Here is an 18,719-nt window from a genome sequence, read left to right as displayed (position 1 = left end):
TTTGTGTGTTTTGTATATATTCCATTCGACATATATATAGGATATTGATTAATATGATTCACATACATATAGGATATATTAGTGGATATTAGACATTTTCTAAAATACAGGAGAAAATGCATTGAAAGGACCTTTTGAGCCCTCTCCTGTTAAAACCCTGGCTATGCCGCTGATTCTGGGTGGCTGATGAGGTGACATGTGATTCTGGATGGATTATGGAGTGATATGAGATGGTGAATGTCTGATTACGTGAAACGGGATGCTGATTGACTGCTGACGTGACATCGGATGCTGGATGACTCAGGAGGTAAAATAACATTAAATGATGCTGGGTGACTGATAAAGTAACATGGAATGCTGGGTGACTGATGAGGTAACATAAGATCCTAGACGACTGATAGGTTGTCTGGGAATGCGTGAATGACTGATGAGGTGACATAGAATGCTCGGTGACTGATGAGGTGAGATAATATGCTGGATGACTGATGGCCATGAGAAGAACCTAATATGCTGACAAAATGACATTTAGGTGCTGGAAGACTGATGAGGTCAAATGAGGTTTTGAATGACTGATGAGGTAACATTGGATCCTGAATTAGTGACGAGGTGTTATGGTGGGTTGGATGACTGACGAGGTGACGTGGGATGCTGGATGATTGATGAGTTGACATAAGATGCTAGATGACTAATATGTTGACTGGGGATGTGTGGATGACTAATGAGATTTCATGGGAGTGACATAGGTCGCTAGATGATTGATGATGTAACAGATGAGGTTTCATAAGATGCTGGGTGACTGATAAGGTGACATAAGATCCTAGATAACTTATAGGGTGTCTGGGAACGCGTGGATGACTGATGAGGTGACATAGAATGCGTGGATAACTGATGAGGCAACATAGAATGCGTGGATAACTGATGAGGTCACATCGAATGCGTGGATAACTGATGAGGTGACAGAATGCGTGGATAACTGATTAGGTGACAAAGAATGCTCGGTGACTGATGATAGGTGACATAAGATGCTGGATGACGGATAGGGTGGCATGGGATGCCTGATGACTCATAGTGTGACGGGATGTGTAGATGACTTATGAGGTGTCAGGGGATGCTGGATGATTGATGAGATAACATAAGGTGTTGGTTAACTGATGAGGTGACATGAGATGCTGGATGACTGATGAGTTGACATGAGGTGCTGAATGACTGATGAGGTGACATGGGGTGCTGAATGACTGATGAGGTGACATGGGGTGCTGAATGCCTGATAAGGTGACATTCGATCCTGAATTAGTGATGAGATGACATGAGATGCTGAATGACTGATGAGTTGACATAAGAAGCTGAATGACTGATGAGGTGCTGAATGCCTGATGAGTTGACATGGGGTGCTAAATGACTGATGAGGTGACAGGAGATGCTGGATGGCTAATGAGGTCACATTGGATCCTGAATTAGTGATGATGTGACATGAGATGCTGAATGACTGATGAAGTGACATGAGGTGCTGAATGCCTGATGAGGTGACATTCGATTCTGAATTAGTGATGAGGTGACATGAGATGCTGGAAGACTGATGAGTTGACATAAGATGTTGGATGACTGATGACATTAGATGCCGAATGATTGATGTGGTCACATGAGATGCTGAATGACTGATGAGATAAAAAAGGATGCTGCATGACTAATGAGGTGACATGAGGTACTGAATGGCTGATGAGGTGACATTGGATCCTGAATTAGTGATGAGGTGACATGAGATGCTGAATAACTGATGAGGTGAAAAAGATACCGAATGATTGATGAGGTCACATGAGATGCTGAATGACTGATGAGGTGACAAGAGATGCCGAATGACTGATGAGTTGACATAAGATGCTGAATGACTGATGAGGTCACATAAAGTGCTGAATGCCTGATGAGGTGACATTCGATCCTAAATTAGTGATGAGGTGACATGAGATGCTGGAAGACTGATAACTTGACATAAGATGCTAGATGACTGATGAGTTGACATTAGATGCGGAATGATTGATGAGGTCACATGAGGTGCTGAATGACTGATGAGGTGACATGGTCTGCTGAATTACAGATGAGGTGACATGAGATGCTGGATGACTAATGAGTTGACATAAGAAGCTGAATGACTGATGAGGTGACATAAGATGCTGGATGACTGATGATGTGACATGAGGTGCTGAATGACCGATGAGGTGACATTCGATCCTGAATTAGTGATGTGGTGACATGAGATGCTGGATGACTGATGAGTTGACATAAGATGCTGAATGACTGATGAGGTGCTGGATGTAATGACTGATGAGGTCACATGAGGTGCTTAATGCCTGAAAAGGTGACATTCGATCCTAAATTAGTGATGAGGTGACATGGTCTGCTGAATGACTGATGAGGTGACATAAGATGCTAGATGACTGATGAGTTGACATTAGATGCGGAATGACTGATGGGGTCACATGAGGTGCTGGATGACTGATGAGGTAACATGAGATGCTGGATGACTAATGAGTTGACATAAGAAGCTTAATGACTGATAAGGTGACATAAGATGCTGTATGACTGATGATGTGACATGAGGTGCTGAATGACTGATGAGGTGACATTCGATCCTGAATTAGTGATGAGGTGACATGAGGTGCTGGATGTAATGACTGATGAGGTCAGATGAGGTGCTGAATGCCTGATAAGGTGACATCCGATCCTAAATTAGTGATGAGGTGACATGAGATGCTGGAAGACTGATGAGTTGACATAAGATGCCGAATGATTGATGAGGTCACATGAGGTGCTGAATGAATGATGAGGTGACATGGTCTGCTGAATGACTGATGAGGTGACATAAAATGCTAGATGCATGATGAGTTGACATTAGATGCGGAATGATTGATGGGGTCACATGAGGTGCTGGATGACTGATGAGGTGACATGGTCTGCTGAATTACAGATGAGGTAACATAAGATGCTGGATGACTGATGATTTGTCATGAGGTGCTGATTAACTGATGAGGTGACATTCGATCCTGAATTAATGATGAGGTGACATGAGATGTTGGATGACTGATGAGGTGACATAAGATGCTGGATGACTGATGATGTGACATGAGTTTCTGAATGACTGATGAGGTGACATTCGATCCTGAATTAGTGATGAGGTGACATGAGATGCTGGATGACTGATGAGTTGACATAAGATGCTAAATGACTGATGAGGTGACATAAGATGCTGGATGACTGATGAGTTGACATAGGATGCTGAATGACTGATGAGGTCACATAAAGTGCTTAAAGCATGATGAGGTGACATTCGATCCTAAATTAGTGATGAGGTGACATGAGATGCTGGAAGACTGATAACTTTACATAAGATGACTGATGAGTTGACATTAGATGCGGAATGATTGATGAGGTCACATGAGGTGCTGAATGACTGATGAGGTGACATGGTCTGCTAAATTACAGATGAGGTGACATGAGATACTGGATGACTAATGAGTTGACATAAGAAGCTGAATGACTGATGAGGTGACATAAGATGCTGGATGACTGATGATGTGACATGAGGTGCTGAATGACTGATGAGGTGACATTCGATCCTGAATGAGTGATGTGGTGACATGAGATGCTGGATGACTGATGAGTTGACGTAAGATGCTGAATGACTGATGAGGTGACATGAGGTGCTGGATGTAATGACTGATGAGTTGACATAAGATGCCGAATGATTGATGAGGTCACATGAGATGCTGGATGACTGATGAGGTGACATAAGATGCTGAATGACTGATGATGTGACATTCGATCCTGAATTTATAATGAGGTGACATGAGATGTTGGATGACGGATGAGGTGACATAAGATGCTGGATGACTGATGATTTGTCATGAGGTGCTGAATGACTGATGAGGTGACATTCGATCCTGAATTAATGATGAAGTGACATGAGATGTTGGATGACTGATGAGGTGACATAAGATGCTGTATGACTGATGATGTGACATGAGGTGCTGAATGACTGATGAGGTGACATTCGATCCTGAATTAGTGATGAGGTGACATGAGGTGCTGGATGTAATGACTGATGAGGTCAGATAAGGTGCTGAATGCCTGATAAGGTGACATCCGATCCTAAATTAGTGATGAGGTGACATGAGATGCTGGAAGACTGATGAGTTGACATAAGATGCCGAATGATTGATGAGGTCACATGAGGTGCTGAATGAATGATGAGGTGACATGGTCTGCTGAATGACTGATGAGGTGACATAAGATGCTAGATGCATGATGAGTTGACATTAGATGCGGAATGATTGATGGGGTCACATGAGGTGCTGGATGACTGATGAGGTGACATGGTCTGCTGAATTACAGATGAGGTAACATAAGATGCTGGATGACTGATGATTTGTCATGAGGTGCTGATTGACTGATGAGGTGACATTCGATCCTGAATTAATGATGAGGTGACATGAGATGTTGGATGACTGATGAGGTGACATGAGTTTCTGAATGACTGATGAGGTGACATTCGATCCTGAATAAGTGATGAGGTGACATGAGATGCTGGATGACTGATGAGTTGACATAAGATGCTGAATGACTGATGAGGTGACATAAGATGCTGGATGACTGATGAGTTGACATAGGATGCTGAATGACTGATGAGGTCACATAAAGTGCTGAAAGCATGATGAGGTGACATTCGATCCTAAATTAGTGATGAGGTGACATGAGATGCTGGAAGACTGATAACTTTACATAAGATGCTAGATGACTGATGAGTTGACATTCGATCCTAAATTATTGATGAGGTGAAATAAGATGCTAGAAGACTGATGAGTTGACATAAGATGCTATATGACTGATGAGTTGACATTAAATGCGGAATGATTGATGAGGTCACATGAGATGCTGGATGACTGATGAGGTGACATGGGGTGCTGAATGACTGATGAGGTGACATGGGGTGCTGGATGACTGATGAGGTGACATTACATTCTGAATTAGTGATGAGGTGACATGAGATGCTGGATGACTGATGAGGTGACATAAGATGCTGAATGACTGATTGGTGACATGAGGTGCTGGATGTAATGACTGATGAGGTGACATGAGATGCTGTAAGACTGATGAGTTGACATAAGATGCCGAATGATTGATGAGGTCACATGAGGTGCTGAATGACTGATGAGGTGATATGGTCTGCTGAATGACTGATGAGGTGATATGAGATGCTGGATGACTGATGAGGTGACATAAGATGCTGAATGACTGATGATGCGACATTCGATCCTGAATTAATAATGAGGTGACATGAGATGTTGGATGACTTATGAGGTGACATAAGATGCTGGATGACTGATGTTTTGTCATGAGGTGCTGAATGACTGATGAGGTGACATTCGATCCTGAATTAATGATGAGGTGACATGAGATGTTGGATGACTGATGAAGTGACATAAGATGCTGGATGACTGATGATGTGACATGAGGTGCTGAATGACTGATGAGGTGACATTCGATCCTGAATTAGTGATGAGGTGACATGAGATGCTGGATGACTGATGAGTTGACATAAGATGCTGAATGACTGATGAGGTGACATAAGATGCTGGATGACTGATGAGTTGACTTATGATGCTGAATGACTGATGAGATCACATGAGGTGCTGAATGCCTGATGAGGTGACATTCGATCCTAAATTATTGATGAGGTGACATAAGATGCTGGAAGACTGATGAGTTGACATAAGATGCTAGATAACTGATGAGTTGACATTAGATGCGGAATGATTGATGAGGTCACATGAGATGCTGGATGACTGATGAGGTGACATGGGGTGCTGAATGACTGATGAGGTGACATGGGGTGCTGGATGACTGATGAGGTGACATTACATTCTGAATTAGTGATGAGGTGACATGAGATGCTGGATGACTGATGAAGTGACATAAGATGCTGAATGACTGATTGGTGACATGAGGTGCTGGATGTAATGACTGATGAGGTGACATGAGATGCTGTAAGACTGATGAGTTGACATAAGATGCCGAATGATTGATGAGGCCACATGAGGTGCTGAATGACTGATGAGGTGATATGGTCTGCTGAATGACTGATGAGGTGATATGAGATGCTGGATGACTGATGAGGTGACATAAGATGCTGTATGACTGATGATGTGACATTCGATCCTGAATTAATAATTAGGTGACATGAGATGTTGGATGACTTATGAGGTGACATAAGATGCTGGATGACTGATGTTTTGTCATGAGGTGCTGAATGACTGATGAGGTGACATTCGATCCTGAATTAATGATGAGGTGACATAAGATGCTGGATGACTGATGATGTGACATGAGGTGCTGAATGACTGATGAGGTGACATTCGATCCTGAATTAGTGATGAGGTGACATGAGATGCTGGATGACTGATGAGTTGACATAAGATGCTGAATGACTGATGAGGTGACATAAGATGCTGGATGACTGATGAGTTGACTTATGATGCTGAATGACTGATGAGATCACATGAGGTGCTGAATGCCTGATGAGGTGACATTCGATCTTAAATTATTGATGAGGTGACATAAGATGCTGGAAGACTGATGAGTTGACATAAGATGCTAGATAACTGATGAGTTGACATTAGATGCGGAATGATTGATGAGGTCACATGAGATGCTGGATGACTGATGAGGTGACATGGGGTGCTGAATGACTGATGAGGTGACATGGGGTGCTGGATGACTGATGAGGTGACATTACATTCTGAATTAGTGATGAGGTGACATGAGATGCTGGATGACTGATGAGGTGACATAAGATGCTGAATGACTGATTGGTGACATGAGGTGCTGGATGTAATGACTGATGAGGTGACATGAGATGCTGTAAGACTGATGAGTTGACATAAGATGCCGAATGATTGATGAGGTCACATGAGGTGCTGAATGACTGATGAGGTGATATGGTCTGCTGAATGACTGATGAGGTGATATGAGATGCTGGATGACTGATGAGGTGACATTCGATCCTGAATTAATAATGAGGTGACATGAGATGTTGGATGACTTATGAGGTGACATAAGATGCTGGATGACTGATGTTTTGTCATGAGGTGCTGAATGACTGATGAGGTGACATTCGATCCTGAATTAATGATGAGGTGACATGAGATGTTGGATGACTGATGAGGTGACATAAGATGCTGGATGACTGATGATGTGACATGAGGTGCTGAATGACTGATGAGGTGACATTCGATCCTGAATTAGTGATGAGGTGACATGAGATGCTGGATGACTGATGAGTTGACATAAGATGCTGAATGACTGATGAGGTGACATAAGATGCTGGATGACTGATGAGTTGACTTATGATGCTGAATGACTGATGAGATCACATGAGGTGCTGAATGCCTGATAAGGTGACATTCGATCCTAAATTATTGATGAGGTGACATAAGATGCTGGAAGACTGATGAGTTGACATAAGATGCTAGATAACTGATGAGTTGACATTAGATGCGGAATGATTGATGAGGTCACATGAGATGCTGGATGACTGATGAGGTGACATGGGGTGCTGAATGACTGATGAGGTGACATGGGGTACTGGATGACTGATGAGGTGACGTTACATTCTGAATTAGTGATGAGGTGACATGAGATGCTGGATGACTGATGAGGTGACATAAGATGCTGAATGACTGATTGGTGACATGAGGTGCTGGATGTAAAAACTGATGAGGTCATATGAGGTGCTGAATGCCTGATAAGGTGACATTCGATCCTGAATTAGTGATGAGGTGACATGAGATGCTGTAAGACTGATGAGTTGACATAAGATGCCGAATGATTGATGAGGTCACATGAGGTGCTGAATGACTGATGAGGTGATATGGTCTACTGAATGACTGATAAGGTGACATGAGATGCTGGATGACTGATGAGGTGACATAAGATGCTGAATGACTGATGATGTGACATTCGATCCTGAAGTAATAATGAGGTGACATGAGATGTTGGATGACTGATGAGGTGACATAAGATGCTGGATGACTGATGTTTTGTCATGAGGTGCTGAATGACTGATGAGGTGACATTCGATCCTGAATTAATGATGAGGTGACATGAGATGTTGGATGACTGATGAGGTGACATAAGATGCTGAATGACTGATGAGGTGACATAAGATGCTGGATGACTGATGATGTGACATGAGGTGCTGAATGACTGATGAGGTGACATTCGATCCTGAATTAGTGGTGAGGTGACATGAGATGCTGGATGACTGATGAGTTGACATAAGATGCTGAATGACTGATGAGGTGACATAAGATGCTTGATGACTGATGAGTTGACATAGGATGCTGAATGACTGATGAGATCACATGAGGTGCTGAATGCCTGATGAGGTGACAGTCGATCCTAAATTATTGATGAGGTGACATAAGATGCTAGAAGACTGATAAGTTGACATAAGATGCTAGATGACTGATGAGTTGACATTAGATGCGGAATGATTGATGAGGTCACATGAGATGCTGGATGACTGATGAGGTGACATGGGGTGCTGAATGACTGATGAGGTGACATTACATTCTGATTTAGTGATGAGGTGACATGAGATGCTGGATGACTGATGAGGTGACATAGGGTGCTCTATGACTGATAAGGTGACATAAGGTGCTGAATGACGGATGAGGTGACCTTGGATCCTGAACTAGGGATGAGGTGCTATGGTGTGTTGATCACAAATGAGTTGACATAAAATGCTGGATGACTGAAAAAGTGACGGAATGTGTGGATGAATTATGGGGAGACATGGTCTGCTGAATGACAGATGAGATGACTTGAGATGCTGGATGACTATATGGTTATATGGAATGCTCGATGACTGAAGAGTTTAGCTGGAATAATTACAAGTTATGAGACGCTGGATGACTGTTAAGTTGCATAAGATGCTGTATGGCTGTAGAGGTGACATGAGCCGGTGAATGACTGATAAGTTACACGAGAGGCTGGATGATTGATAAGATGACATGGGGTTGTTGAATGACTTATGAAATTACATGAGAGGCTGGATGATTGATAAGGTGACATGGTATCCTGAAGTGACATTTTTTGCTGAAAGAGTCATCAAGGTGACATGGGATGTGTGGATAACGGATCATGGGTTATGTGGATAACTTATAAAGCTACATGATATGCAGGATGACTTATGAGATGACATAGGTCGCTGGATGACTGATGATGTAACATATGAGGTTTCATGAGATGCTCGCTGACTGATGAGGTGATATAAGATCCTAGATGACTGATAGGGTGTCTGGGAATGCGTGAATGACTGGTGAGGTAACATAGAATTCTCGTAACTGATGAGGTGACATTCGATCCTGAATAAGTGATTAGGTGACATGAGATGCTGTAAAGACTGATGAGTTGACATAAGATGCCGAATGATTGATGAGGTCACATGAGATGCTGGATGACTGATGAGGTGACATAAGATGCTGAATGACTGATGATGTGACATTCGATCCTGAATTTATAATGAGGTGACATGAGATGTTGGATGACGGATGAGGTGACATAAGATGCTGGATGACTGATGATTTGTCATGAGGTGCTGAATGACTGATGAGGTGACATTCGATCCTGAATTAATGATGAAGTGACATGAGATGTTGGATGACTGATCAGGTGACATAAGATGCTGGATGACTGATGATGTGACATGAGGTGCTGAATGACTGATGAGGTGACATTCGATCCTGAATTAGTGATGAGGTGACATGAGATGTTGGATGACGGATGAGGTGACATAAGATGCTGGATGACTGATGATTTGTCATGAGGTGCTGAATGACTGATGAGGTGACATTCGATCCTGAATTAATGATGAAGTGACATGAGATGCTGGATGACTGATAAGTTGACATAAGATGCTGGATGACTGATGAGTTGACATAGGATGCTGAATGACTGATGAGATCACATGAGGTGCTGAATGCCTGATGAGGTGACATTCGATCCTAAATTATTGATGAGGTGAAATAAGATGCTAGAAGACTGATGAGTTGACATAAGATGCTAGATGACTGATGAGTTGACATTAGATGCGGAATGATTGATGAGGTCACATGAGATGCTGGATGACTGATGAGGTGACATGGGGTGCTGAATGACTGATGAGGTGACATGGGGTGCTGGATGACTGATGAGGTGACATTACATTCTGAATTAGTGATGAGGTGACATGAGATGCTCGTTGACTAATGAGGTGACATAAGATCCTAGATGACTGATGACCATGAGGAGACCTAATATGCTGACGAGGTGACATCAGGTTCTGAATGACTGATGAGGTGACATTGGATCCTAAATTAGTGACGAGGTGTTATGGTTGGATGACTGACAAGGTGACGAGATGCTGGATGACTGATGAGTTGACATAAGATGCTGGATGACTGATAGGGTGGCATGGTATGCTGGATGACATATGAGGTAACATTGTATGCTTGATGACTTTTCAAGTTTCATGAGATGCTGGGTACCGATTAAGGCGACATGGGATGTGAGGATCACTGATGAGGTGACATGAGATGTGAGGATCACTGATGAGGCGACATGAGATGTAAGGATCACTGATGAGGCGACAAGAGATGTGAGGATGACTGATGAGGTGACATGATATGCTGGATGACTGGTTAGATGACGTAAGATTGTGGATGACTGATGATATGATGTTATATGCGACATTAGATGACATGAGATTCTTGATGAGTGATGGTGTGAAATAAGATACTAAATGACTTATAAGGTGAACATGAAATGCTGGATGAATTGGTGACGTGATATTTTGGGTGACTATGCGTTGATCGATACTCGATTACTATAGGGTGACATGGGGTGTAGAATGAATGACAGGATGACACAAGAGGCTGCATTATTGATGGGATAACATAGGATGCTAGATGGCTGATGAGGTGTCATGGAATGCTGGATGGCTGATGAGGTGACATGGGATGCTGGATGACTGATCAGATGACGTTGGATAGTGGGTGACTGATGATATAATATAAGATGCTGGATGAAATGATGAAGTGACTTGAGATGCTGGATGACTGGTGAGAAGAGATGGGATTTGTGGATGATGGATGAGGTACATGAGATGCTCGATGGCTGATAACATTTATCACGGGATGCTGGTTGACTAAGTTGACTTGAGATGCTGAGTTACTTACGAGAGGGTATGTAATGCGGTATGCTTTATTAGTTGAAATAGAATGTCCAATAACTGATATGACGACCTGGGATGCTCAGTGACTGATAATTTAGCATGGAATGCTCGATGAATCATTAAGTGACATCAGATGGTTACTGATGAAATAACAGAGGTGACATGGACAGCTGAAAGACTTATTCAGGTGATTCGGGAAGCTACATTATTTGACATGAGGTGTTCGACGAGTGATGAGGTAGAATGGGATGCCGGGTGATTTATGAGAAGAATTATGAGAGGAGTTGACATCAGATCCTCGACGCCTGATAGCGTGACATGGTTAGCTTGATATGTAGGCGATTGTAGGCTGCCTGATATAGTTGAGATGGTGGAAGAATGATGAGGCATCACATGATAATGGCTGATGAGATGGCATGGGATGCTAGATTACTAATTTAGGTGGTCTGAAATGCTGAATGACTGACGTGTAGACTTGAGGTGCTCGATGACTGACAAGGTGACATTGTAAGATGGATTGTTGTGTGCCTTATGAGTTAGATGATATGTGACGCTTGATGATTGATTTATGTGACATGAGATTTTGGATGACGGATGAGGTAAGATGGGATATGTGGGGTGACCGATGAGGTGATATGGGATGTGTGGATGACTATGAGTTGAAAAATTATGCTCTGATTACTGATTACGTGTCATAGCTCTGTGAATGTGCGCTGTGACTGATGAGGTGACATGTGGTGCTCGTGGATAAATAATTTGAACTTGTACAGTAGAAATATTCTATTCTAACATTATTATTTTATGTATAATGATGATCAAAATCATGATAATCATGTTTTTATGATAATTGATGGTTCCTATATTTAGGCGATTGAAAGAAAAAAACTTTTTTTAAGTAAATGTGACTACCTTTTTGGTCATTTCGCCTCCTTTATGTTTTTACAATAGTACTGAATATGAATTTGAAATTTGCTATCATATACAATGTAGTTGGTATAGTTAAAATAACTTGCAGCCGTCTAAAAGCCATCGAGAATGCCCTAGGATAAGTCTCGCAGCACAGGTAAAGATAACCTGTTTTGTTTCTGCTTTTTTTCATAGATACCTTGCCTTTCCTCGGCTTTATTTTTTGGTTTCACGGACTACGTTTGAATACGTTTCTTAAAACCAACCAAGCATTCAAACTTGCCATTAGCTATTATGTTTCCTGGAGTTGTTGGTTTTCTTCTTGTATTTCTTTGACTTCTTTGTTTTAATTTTCATGGAAAATTTCTTGAATCTTTTCGGGTAATGAACTGTGGAAAGAGGGGCAGTTAGCGAAAGTGTTTGACGTTGACACTTTATTATATCTAATTTCCTGATATCCTGCATTCTAACATTTTCTGACATCCTGACATTAAAATTAAATGTTTATGTGCATGTGTTGAAAGGAGGAGATTGGGTGGTTGTGGTGGCTAGGGGAGAGGGTTATTATACTATGGTTCAAACCTCCCTTTCGTTTTTAAAGCATTCCCCCTATTTCAAATATTTGGATTGATCGTAAAATGACAAATGGCAACAATATATCCAATAGTATGTATTTTGAGTCTGTGTCTCCTGTCTCTGATCTCCCGGTCTCTCAGAGACCGATGACATTCCCCCTATTTCAAATATTCAGATTAATCGTAATATGGCAAATGGCATCAATATATCCAATGGTATGTATTTTAAGTCTGTGTCTCCTGTCTCTGATCTCCCGGTCTCTCAGAAACCAATGGCATTGGGACAACAAATAACACTTGAATCAGACTTACCAAGTGGTGCCCTCCATTCGGTCTGACTTCGACGGCAGCAATGACAACAATGGCAACAGTGACAGCAAGGGTGACAACAATGGCAACAGTGACAGCAGTGATGGCAACAGCAGTGATGGCAAGGGTGCATAATGCATGGGCATGCTCCTTGCTCCTCGTGCTTTGGGCAGCAGATACCACCTTATACACAACAGGTAAAGCAGGTCATTTTGGGCAACAAATGTCACCTTACACAGAACAATAAATTATGTCATTAGGCAACAGATATAAACAGCGGCGTAGACAGGATTGTAAACAGGGGGGAGGTGGACATCCAGGCCCCCTGGGCCACCCCCCCTGACTACGCCCATGCAGAAAATATCACCTTATACACCAATCATAAACGAGGTCAGTTCCACACCCCCATATAGGGATGAATTGGGAGTGTTCTTTCATGACATGTCAGCACTGTCAGAGGTATTGTGGAGAGCTGGACTAGAATCAGTTCCAAGAAAGGGAGGGAGAGATAAAATGACGATCATTCACTTACATTGAACTGCGAGAATAGTCCTAAGAAAATTGAAGGCAAGGCTTTTTAGATAACATTATTCGTGTACACACGTGCTTTACTTACACGGATGATAGCATACGGGTACCCTGACCCACTCGACATGAGGCTTTATTCCCTTCCAGCAGATATTGCAGCTACAACATCCACCTGAGATAAAATAACGTGTAATGAGATGAACAAGTTATAGTCATATACTAGGATCTGGATTGTGCTCTTTGAGGAAATTGAACCAAATAGAGATTTTGACTTTTTGGTTCGATATACATACCAGTGTACCTCAAAGCCTCGTTTTGACAAAACCTTGTGGTAAGCGACAATTTCTATTGAAGGACAAAATATTTGGTTCCCCACACTCCTTTCAATATGAGGTAGCAGACTTTCCTTATCCTGTAACCGCCTGTCGAACAAAAGCCTTTAACTTACCCTTGCATTGCATATTACTTTTAGAACTGACAATGTACCCTTACCCATCACTTATCCTCGCAAAGCTTTTTTTTCTCTTACCTTCCTGTCTGTTTCTACCAAGCCCTCTTTCTCCGAGCCTTCTTCGCCTGCCGAAAAGGCGCCTTCCCCTTCCTCTCTCGTCGTTGTACTCCTCATCAGCGGGGTTTGCTGCATCATCCTCGCTCCCATCTGGCGCCGCACCCTCCTCCTCGTCATCCGGAGGGTCGTCCGCATCGGGGTGTTTTCTTCCGCGCCTTCCGTAAGGAGAATACGGCTCAGGAGGGTTAGGAGGGTAGACCGGTTGGGGCCCGGGATTGTCTTCTGTTTGCGGTGTTGGGCGGTTTCCAGAAAGTAAGCTGTTGAGCAGTGGAGGTGCACCTGGCCTGTTCTGTGACCTGGCGACTGTGTTGCTGTACGGATACCCTGGAAAAAGTTGCTGCTGGGCTAGGGGGTAAAGGGGCGCTGGTGCAGGCGCAGGAGCGGACTGCGAGGCCATGCCTAGTAGCTTTCCAAGGATCTGTTCCGCAGTAGGTACTGATGCTTTAGCAGATACTTGACCTTGAGATTGAATATGAAATTTTAACACACTAAGCTCTGTGAGCATGGTTGGCAACGGGAAAGTAGGCGCAGAGTTGAACGTAAAAGCAGCACTTTCAGATATTTGGCTATACAAGAAATAAAAGGAAATCCACGGAAGAACAATGGATTCACACACCCCCTTTTTTGGGATTTTGTGGATCCGCCCCTGAGCAGTACAAAACAAGATGGCGCATGAGAACATCTTTTTGTCTTTCGCACAGGAAATATACATCCCATACACCCAAGCCTCGTTGTTGTGTGCCCTGCATCGCGAGCTTCCTATAACTTTCACTGCAAATAAAAATGCTCAAAGATTTATACACTCACCAAGAGCTGCCCCTGGGACTCCTGTAGTGACATTTGGCTGGGTGGACTGGGCATTTGAGGCAACTGCTAGGTCACCTGTGGTAGCGTTTGGCTGCGTTGACTGCGACTCTGACTTGCGTGCCGCAAAAATGACGACTACGATAATATACAGACGTATGCGCATCTTTAAGGATTACTGCATCGTTTTACCTAAGATGTGAAATCAAGGATTGATTTTGTCTTAGTGGTAGCCTACTCCCAGGCGTTTTTACCCGGGTGTCTGATCAGCCTTCTTTTCATTGAAAAGAGTTTTTATGTCACAAGAAACAATCTTGTCCAAGAATTACGGTTCATCTTCAAGGACAGGAAACCCGGTAAGAATGCCTGAGTCTGGGACTAGGCTGTCTTAATGGCATATTTTGGTTTTAAAATTGCTAATTCCCCATTTAAGTAGAACAACATGAATAAAACCCTATAAGGATACGGTGGTTATGCTATATACCTCATAAAAACTTCTCAAAATGGATTCTCGAAATGGATTCCCATCCGACCCTTTCCAAAAAAAAAAGATGTAAATCCTTCTCGTAGTCATGATAATCAAATAGTCTAGGAAAATACAAAAATCCATTCTTTCTATTCGACGTAAGATAAAAGGTGATAGAGGGAATTTTAGTGGTTTCCTGGTTGTCTCAACTTTAGGACAGTGAAAACAAAACATACCTGATTGCCTTTTTGCAAAACTCACCTTACCTGCCTTAGGTAGAGCTTTATCTGTTTTTCGTTTCTTATTTCTTTTTTTTTAATATTCCAATATGACACTTTTTTCTTTAACCTTCATGATAGTGTTTTACATCGCGTTCCCTCTGTCTCTCTTTGGGAAAGACACCGTCTATCTCATTTGCAGATTCCTAGATCCTTAGCTCAGTGTAACCCCTTCATAAATTATTAAAACAATGTCAGAGGCGAAAAATCACAAAGGGAAGAAAATTAACGTTATATAAGGGACATGTATGACGAAAAATACATCAATTACTCCTAGTTACTAAACTGTCATTTCTTTTTTCAAAAGAAATATATTTTTGTGGGATTTTTGATTTTCGACGTTATTCTTGATTGATATGATTGACCTAACTTAACCTGAATCTGGTGGCTGGGTTAGGCCACTTGACACTCGATTCGAGAGAAATTCTATTAGTTTCTTTTTTTTTACACCATTATTTGTATAAACATATAATACAGTATTGCCAACAATATATCCTCATCACTTCTAGATAAGGAAGAACATTCGACTGGGTATCGCCTCATATAAGATAATAGGAGTCGTCATTTCAAATAGAAACGCTCATTGACCACCAATAACCTGCACTTCAGAACCAGCATTTTTTGCCAAGAATTTTAACACAATGTTAATTTACGAATGAAAATTTACTATTAAGTCATCCGTGTTATAAATATTGATTCTGTCAAGCAAAAATGGAATTGCGAGTAGACATGTTAAAGAAGTTTGTATTGAACAATTATGCAGTGGTTTTAATAAGCCCGTGAAACGTACTTAAGCTTATTAATTTCTTTGTTCTAAGTAATCATCACTTTGTTTCTAAGTAATCATTTTATACAGCTAATAATCAAAGTCCTAAGCAATTTACGGGCTGATTATCGGGCCAAAATCTATCGAAACAATTCCAAACCTTGCCTTATTGAGAGAGAATCCAAACGTTACAATCGATGGACACAGAGCTGTAGGAGGGAGGAGGGTACGATACAGAAACAGAAACTATTAGGGGGAAGATGTCATTATATTTTGTTATAAAGAATACAAGTTACTATATAATTGCTTCTTATATACTGCTAAAATAATTTGTTGGAACAATATTGTTTTGATAATTGTTGTTGCATTCTAAAGTCAGAAGAAAGCTTTGGGTGTTTACCACGAGAAGGCGAGATCACTCATGTGATTTTTTCCCAGCTTATGTGACTTAACCTCTATCAAGTTCCGGCCGCAATTTTGAAAAATAAAACAAAAATGCCTCCGGGGCGTTGTTTGTAGATTTTTATTGTAACAGATTATAAAAAAAACAAGAGTCCCGGATGAGCCCTGTCATTCATGACAAAATAAGACGAATAAAACAGAATTGTGTCATAGCTAAAGAATATATTTATAATTATTTTTTATTTCCTTTGGTACACTTATCACCGCCCGCTATACTTGTGTTTTATTGGTGTCAAAGGCTGCTCATCTATCACTTTCTTGATGAAGTCTTCCTTCCTACCGCATTGCTGGTACCTCCCCCAGAACACATCCAAGTGGTCCTGAACTTTTGGCTTTTGATCAATGTGGAGAGCAGCACAAAGCTGGCACGCCCAGGGCGCACTCGCCACCACCTTGTACTTATTCCTCCACTCGAAAAACTTGTTATACTCCTTGTCGTTATTATCAAGTCTTTTGAGGTACTCAGCGAGGGCTTTGATTGAGGTAAAGTTCATTGCATTGATATAGGACCCTGGTATGGCTACTGTCTCGTCATACGATGCCCCTCCTAAGACCACTGGTACAACCCCTAGCATAAGACTAAACCAGTATTTCTCAGTGATATAATCTGTACAGAAAGAGTTCTCAAAGGCGAAAAAGAATTTGTAGCGTTTCAAGTGTTTTTTGCAGTCGGGCGAGTCTTGGATGCATTTACCCGATGTCCCCCCAACACCAGAACCACATTTTCCGTACACATCTATATTCATGAATTGTTTCAATCGACGAATGTATTTATCCCTTAGTAATCCACAATGACTCGCTAACCATACCGCCAACAAGTCCTTGCTTTCTAGAAATTCTAATAAAGATTCTGGCCGCTCGTAGTTTTTATCTACTGGATAGTAAAACCCATATGGTCTAAAAATATCGGACGACGGTCGGAAGGACATAGTCCAGTTAAAGACGTCATTTACTATGTGGCTTTCAGGAACGTTAACAGGGCTTTCTGTGGGAAAGTAAACCCATCGTTGAGTATTGGGTCGAGCTAGTTGTAGAGCATCTAGTTCTGCGCCTGGCGACAGATCCTCAGCATGGAATAAAACAGCGTCGCTCTTTTTGAACAAAGATTTGTCATAGGTAATGCTACAACGGTAGAAAGGGCAGGTCATGCCTTCCCAAACATTGAAAGCCGAGGTATCTTTTAGCCATCCCCACGGTGTATTGCCGAAAAACCCTGTGTAGAGAAGAACAAGTTTATCCTGCTTCGTTTTCCTCCATGGAATGATCTTAGTCACTGTACTCCGCCATGTAGTCTGTTCGCCACGCTCTTTCTTCAAGTTTTCCAACATTCTTTTAATGACTCGAAATTTTTCTTCGTCAAAGTTCGTAATGTTTTCCTTTAGAATGATATTATCGGGCTTAATCTGCAAGGAGTAAAATATTATCAGAACTATCGCGAATGCAATGGTTAACAAGAAGCACCATTTTCGTAGCGATGTCTTTTGCTTTCCTGTAGTCTCTGTCCTTCCACTTGCACCCATATTTACTCTTTATCGATATTTACCCAGCGAATAAATTCTGTCTGTGCAACGTGGAGCTGTGTGTTCCGTGACATCATTTGCAGTGTTTAGTTCTTTCAGGCTTGGTTGCCTTTTCGCTGCTCGTTGACACAAATATTATTCTCTGCGAACTAACGATGGACCCCTGATCTCAGAAAAGTTTATTGTTGGTCCTGAGGACTTGAAGTTTGATTATATTCTTCATCATCTACTTTTGCAGTATACACTTATTTGTAAAATCCAACGGCGTTAG

At 41.8% G+C, this 18,719-nt stretch overlaps 3 protein-coding genes across 11 annotated transcripts in view; 1 reads left to right on the top strand and 2 right to left on the bottom strand.

Moving 5' to 3' along the window:
- Positions 1–13,149, top strand: part of LOC5512767 — a 23,780-nt gene extending 10,631 nt beyond the window's left edge. Inside the window, exons 17-19 of one of the 8 annotated variants that reach the window (XR_007307426.1) lie at positions 111–2,300; positions 3,084–7,361; positions 8,381–8,791. Coding sequence is in view for 1 of the 8 variants with exons in the window: in XM_048725733.1 (XP_048581690.1) it covers positions 13,014–13,085 (72 nt within the window). In the remaining 7 variants the exon portion in view is untranslated. Of the gene's footprint in view, positions 1–110; positions 7,623–7,829; positions 8,792–13,013 lie in introns of those variants that run through there. The other 7 variants (XR_007307428.1, XR_007307429.1, XR_007307427.1 and 4 more) reach the window with 7 other exon arrangements.
- Positions 12,032–15,814, bottom strand: LOC116618393. 2 transcript variants are annotated; one of them, XM_032381980.2, is made up of 6 exons: positions 15,684–15,814; positions 14,960–15,148; positions 14,114–14,611; positions 13,673–13,756; positions 13,060–13,239; positions 12,032–12,561 (listed from the first exon to the last, which is right to left on the bottom strand). In XM_032381980.2, the coding sequence occupies exons 2-6, from the start codon at positions 15,120–15,122 to the stop codon at positions 12,458–12,460; spliced, it is 1,029 nt and encodes a 342-aa protein (XP_032237871.2). In that variant the 5' UTR covers positions 15,123–15,148; positions 15,684–15,814; the 3' UTR covers positions 12,032–12,457. The 2 variants fall into 2 exon arrangements, with proteins under 2 accessions (XP_032237871.2, XP_032237872.2); XM_032381981.2 differs by having other exon boundaries at positions 15,689–15,813.
- Positions 15,741–18,719, bottom strand: LOC5512648 (3-galactosyl-N-acetylglucosaminide 4-alpha-L-fucosyltransferase FUT3). The gene has a single exon (XM_032381979.2). It carries the CDS (start codon positions 18,446–18,448, stop codon positions 17,129–17,131), a length of 1,320 nt encoding a protein of 439 aa, XP_032237870.2. The 5' UTR covers positions 18,449–18,719; the 3' UTR covers positions 15,741–17,128.

This window comes from Nematostella vectensis, chromosome 3 (genome assembly GCF_932526225.1).
Source record: "Nematostella vectensis chromosome 3, jaNemVect1.1, whole genome shotgun sequence".
NCBI classification, from domain to species: domain Eukaryota; kingdom Metazoa; phylum Cnidaria; class Anthozoa; order Actiniaria; family Edwardsiidae; genus Nematostella; species Nematostella vectensis.
This window is presented reverse-complemented; position numbering and strand designations above follow the sequence as displayed.

Bases quoted from the DNA above. Each gene is read 5' to 3' on its own strand.
- LOC116618393 (XM_032381980.2), bottom strand. From the start codon at position 15,122: ATGCGCATACGTCTGTATATTATCGTAGTCGTCATTTTTGCGGCACGC. The intron at 14,612-14,959 runs GTGAGTGTATAA...TTCAATCTCAAG, and splicing joins AGTCCCAGGGGCAGCTCTTG to GTCAAGTATCTGCTAAAGCA. The intron at 13,757-14,113 runs GTAAGAGAAAAA...ATTTTATCTCAG, and splicing joins TGGTAGAAACAGACAGGAAG to GTGGATGTTGTAGCTGCAAT.
- LOC5512648 (XM_032381979.2), bottom strand. From the start codon at position 18,448: ATGGGTGCAAGTGGAAGGACAGAGACTACAGGAAAGCAAAAGACATCG.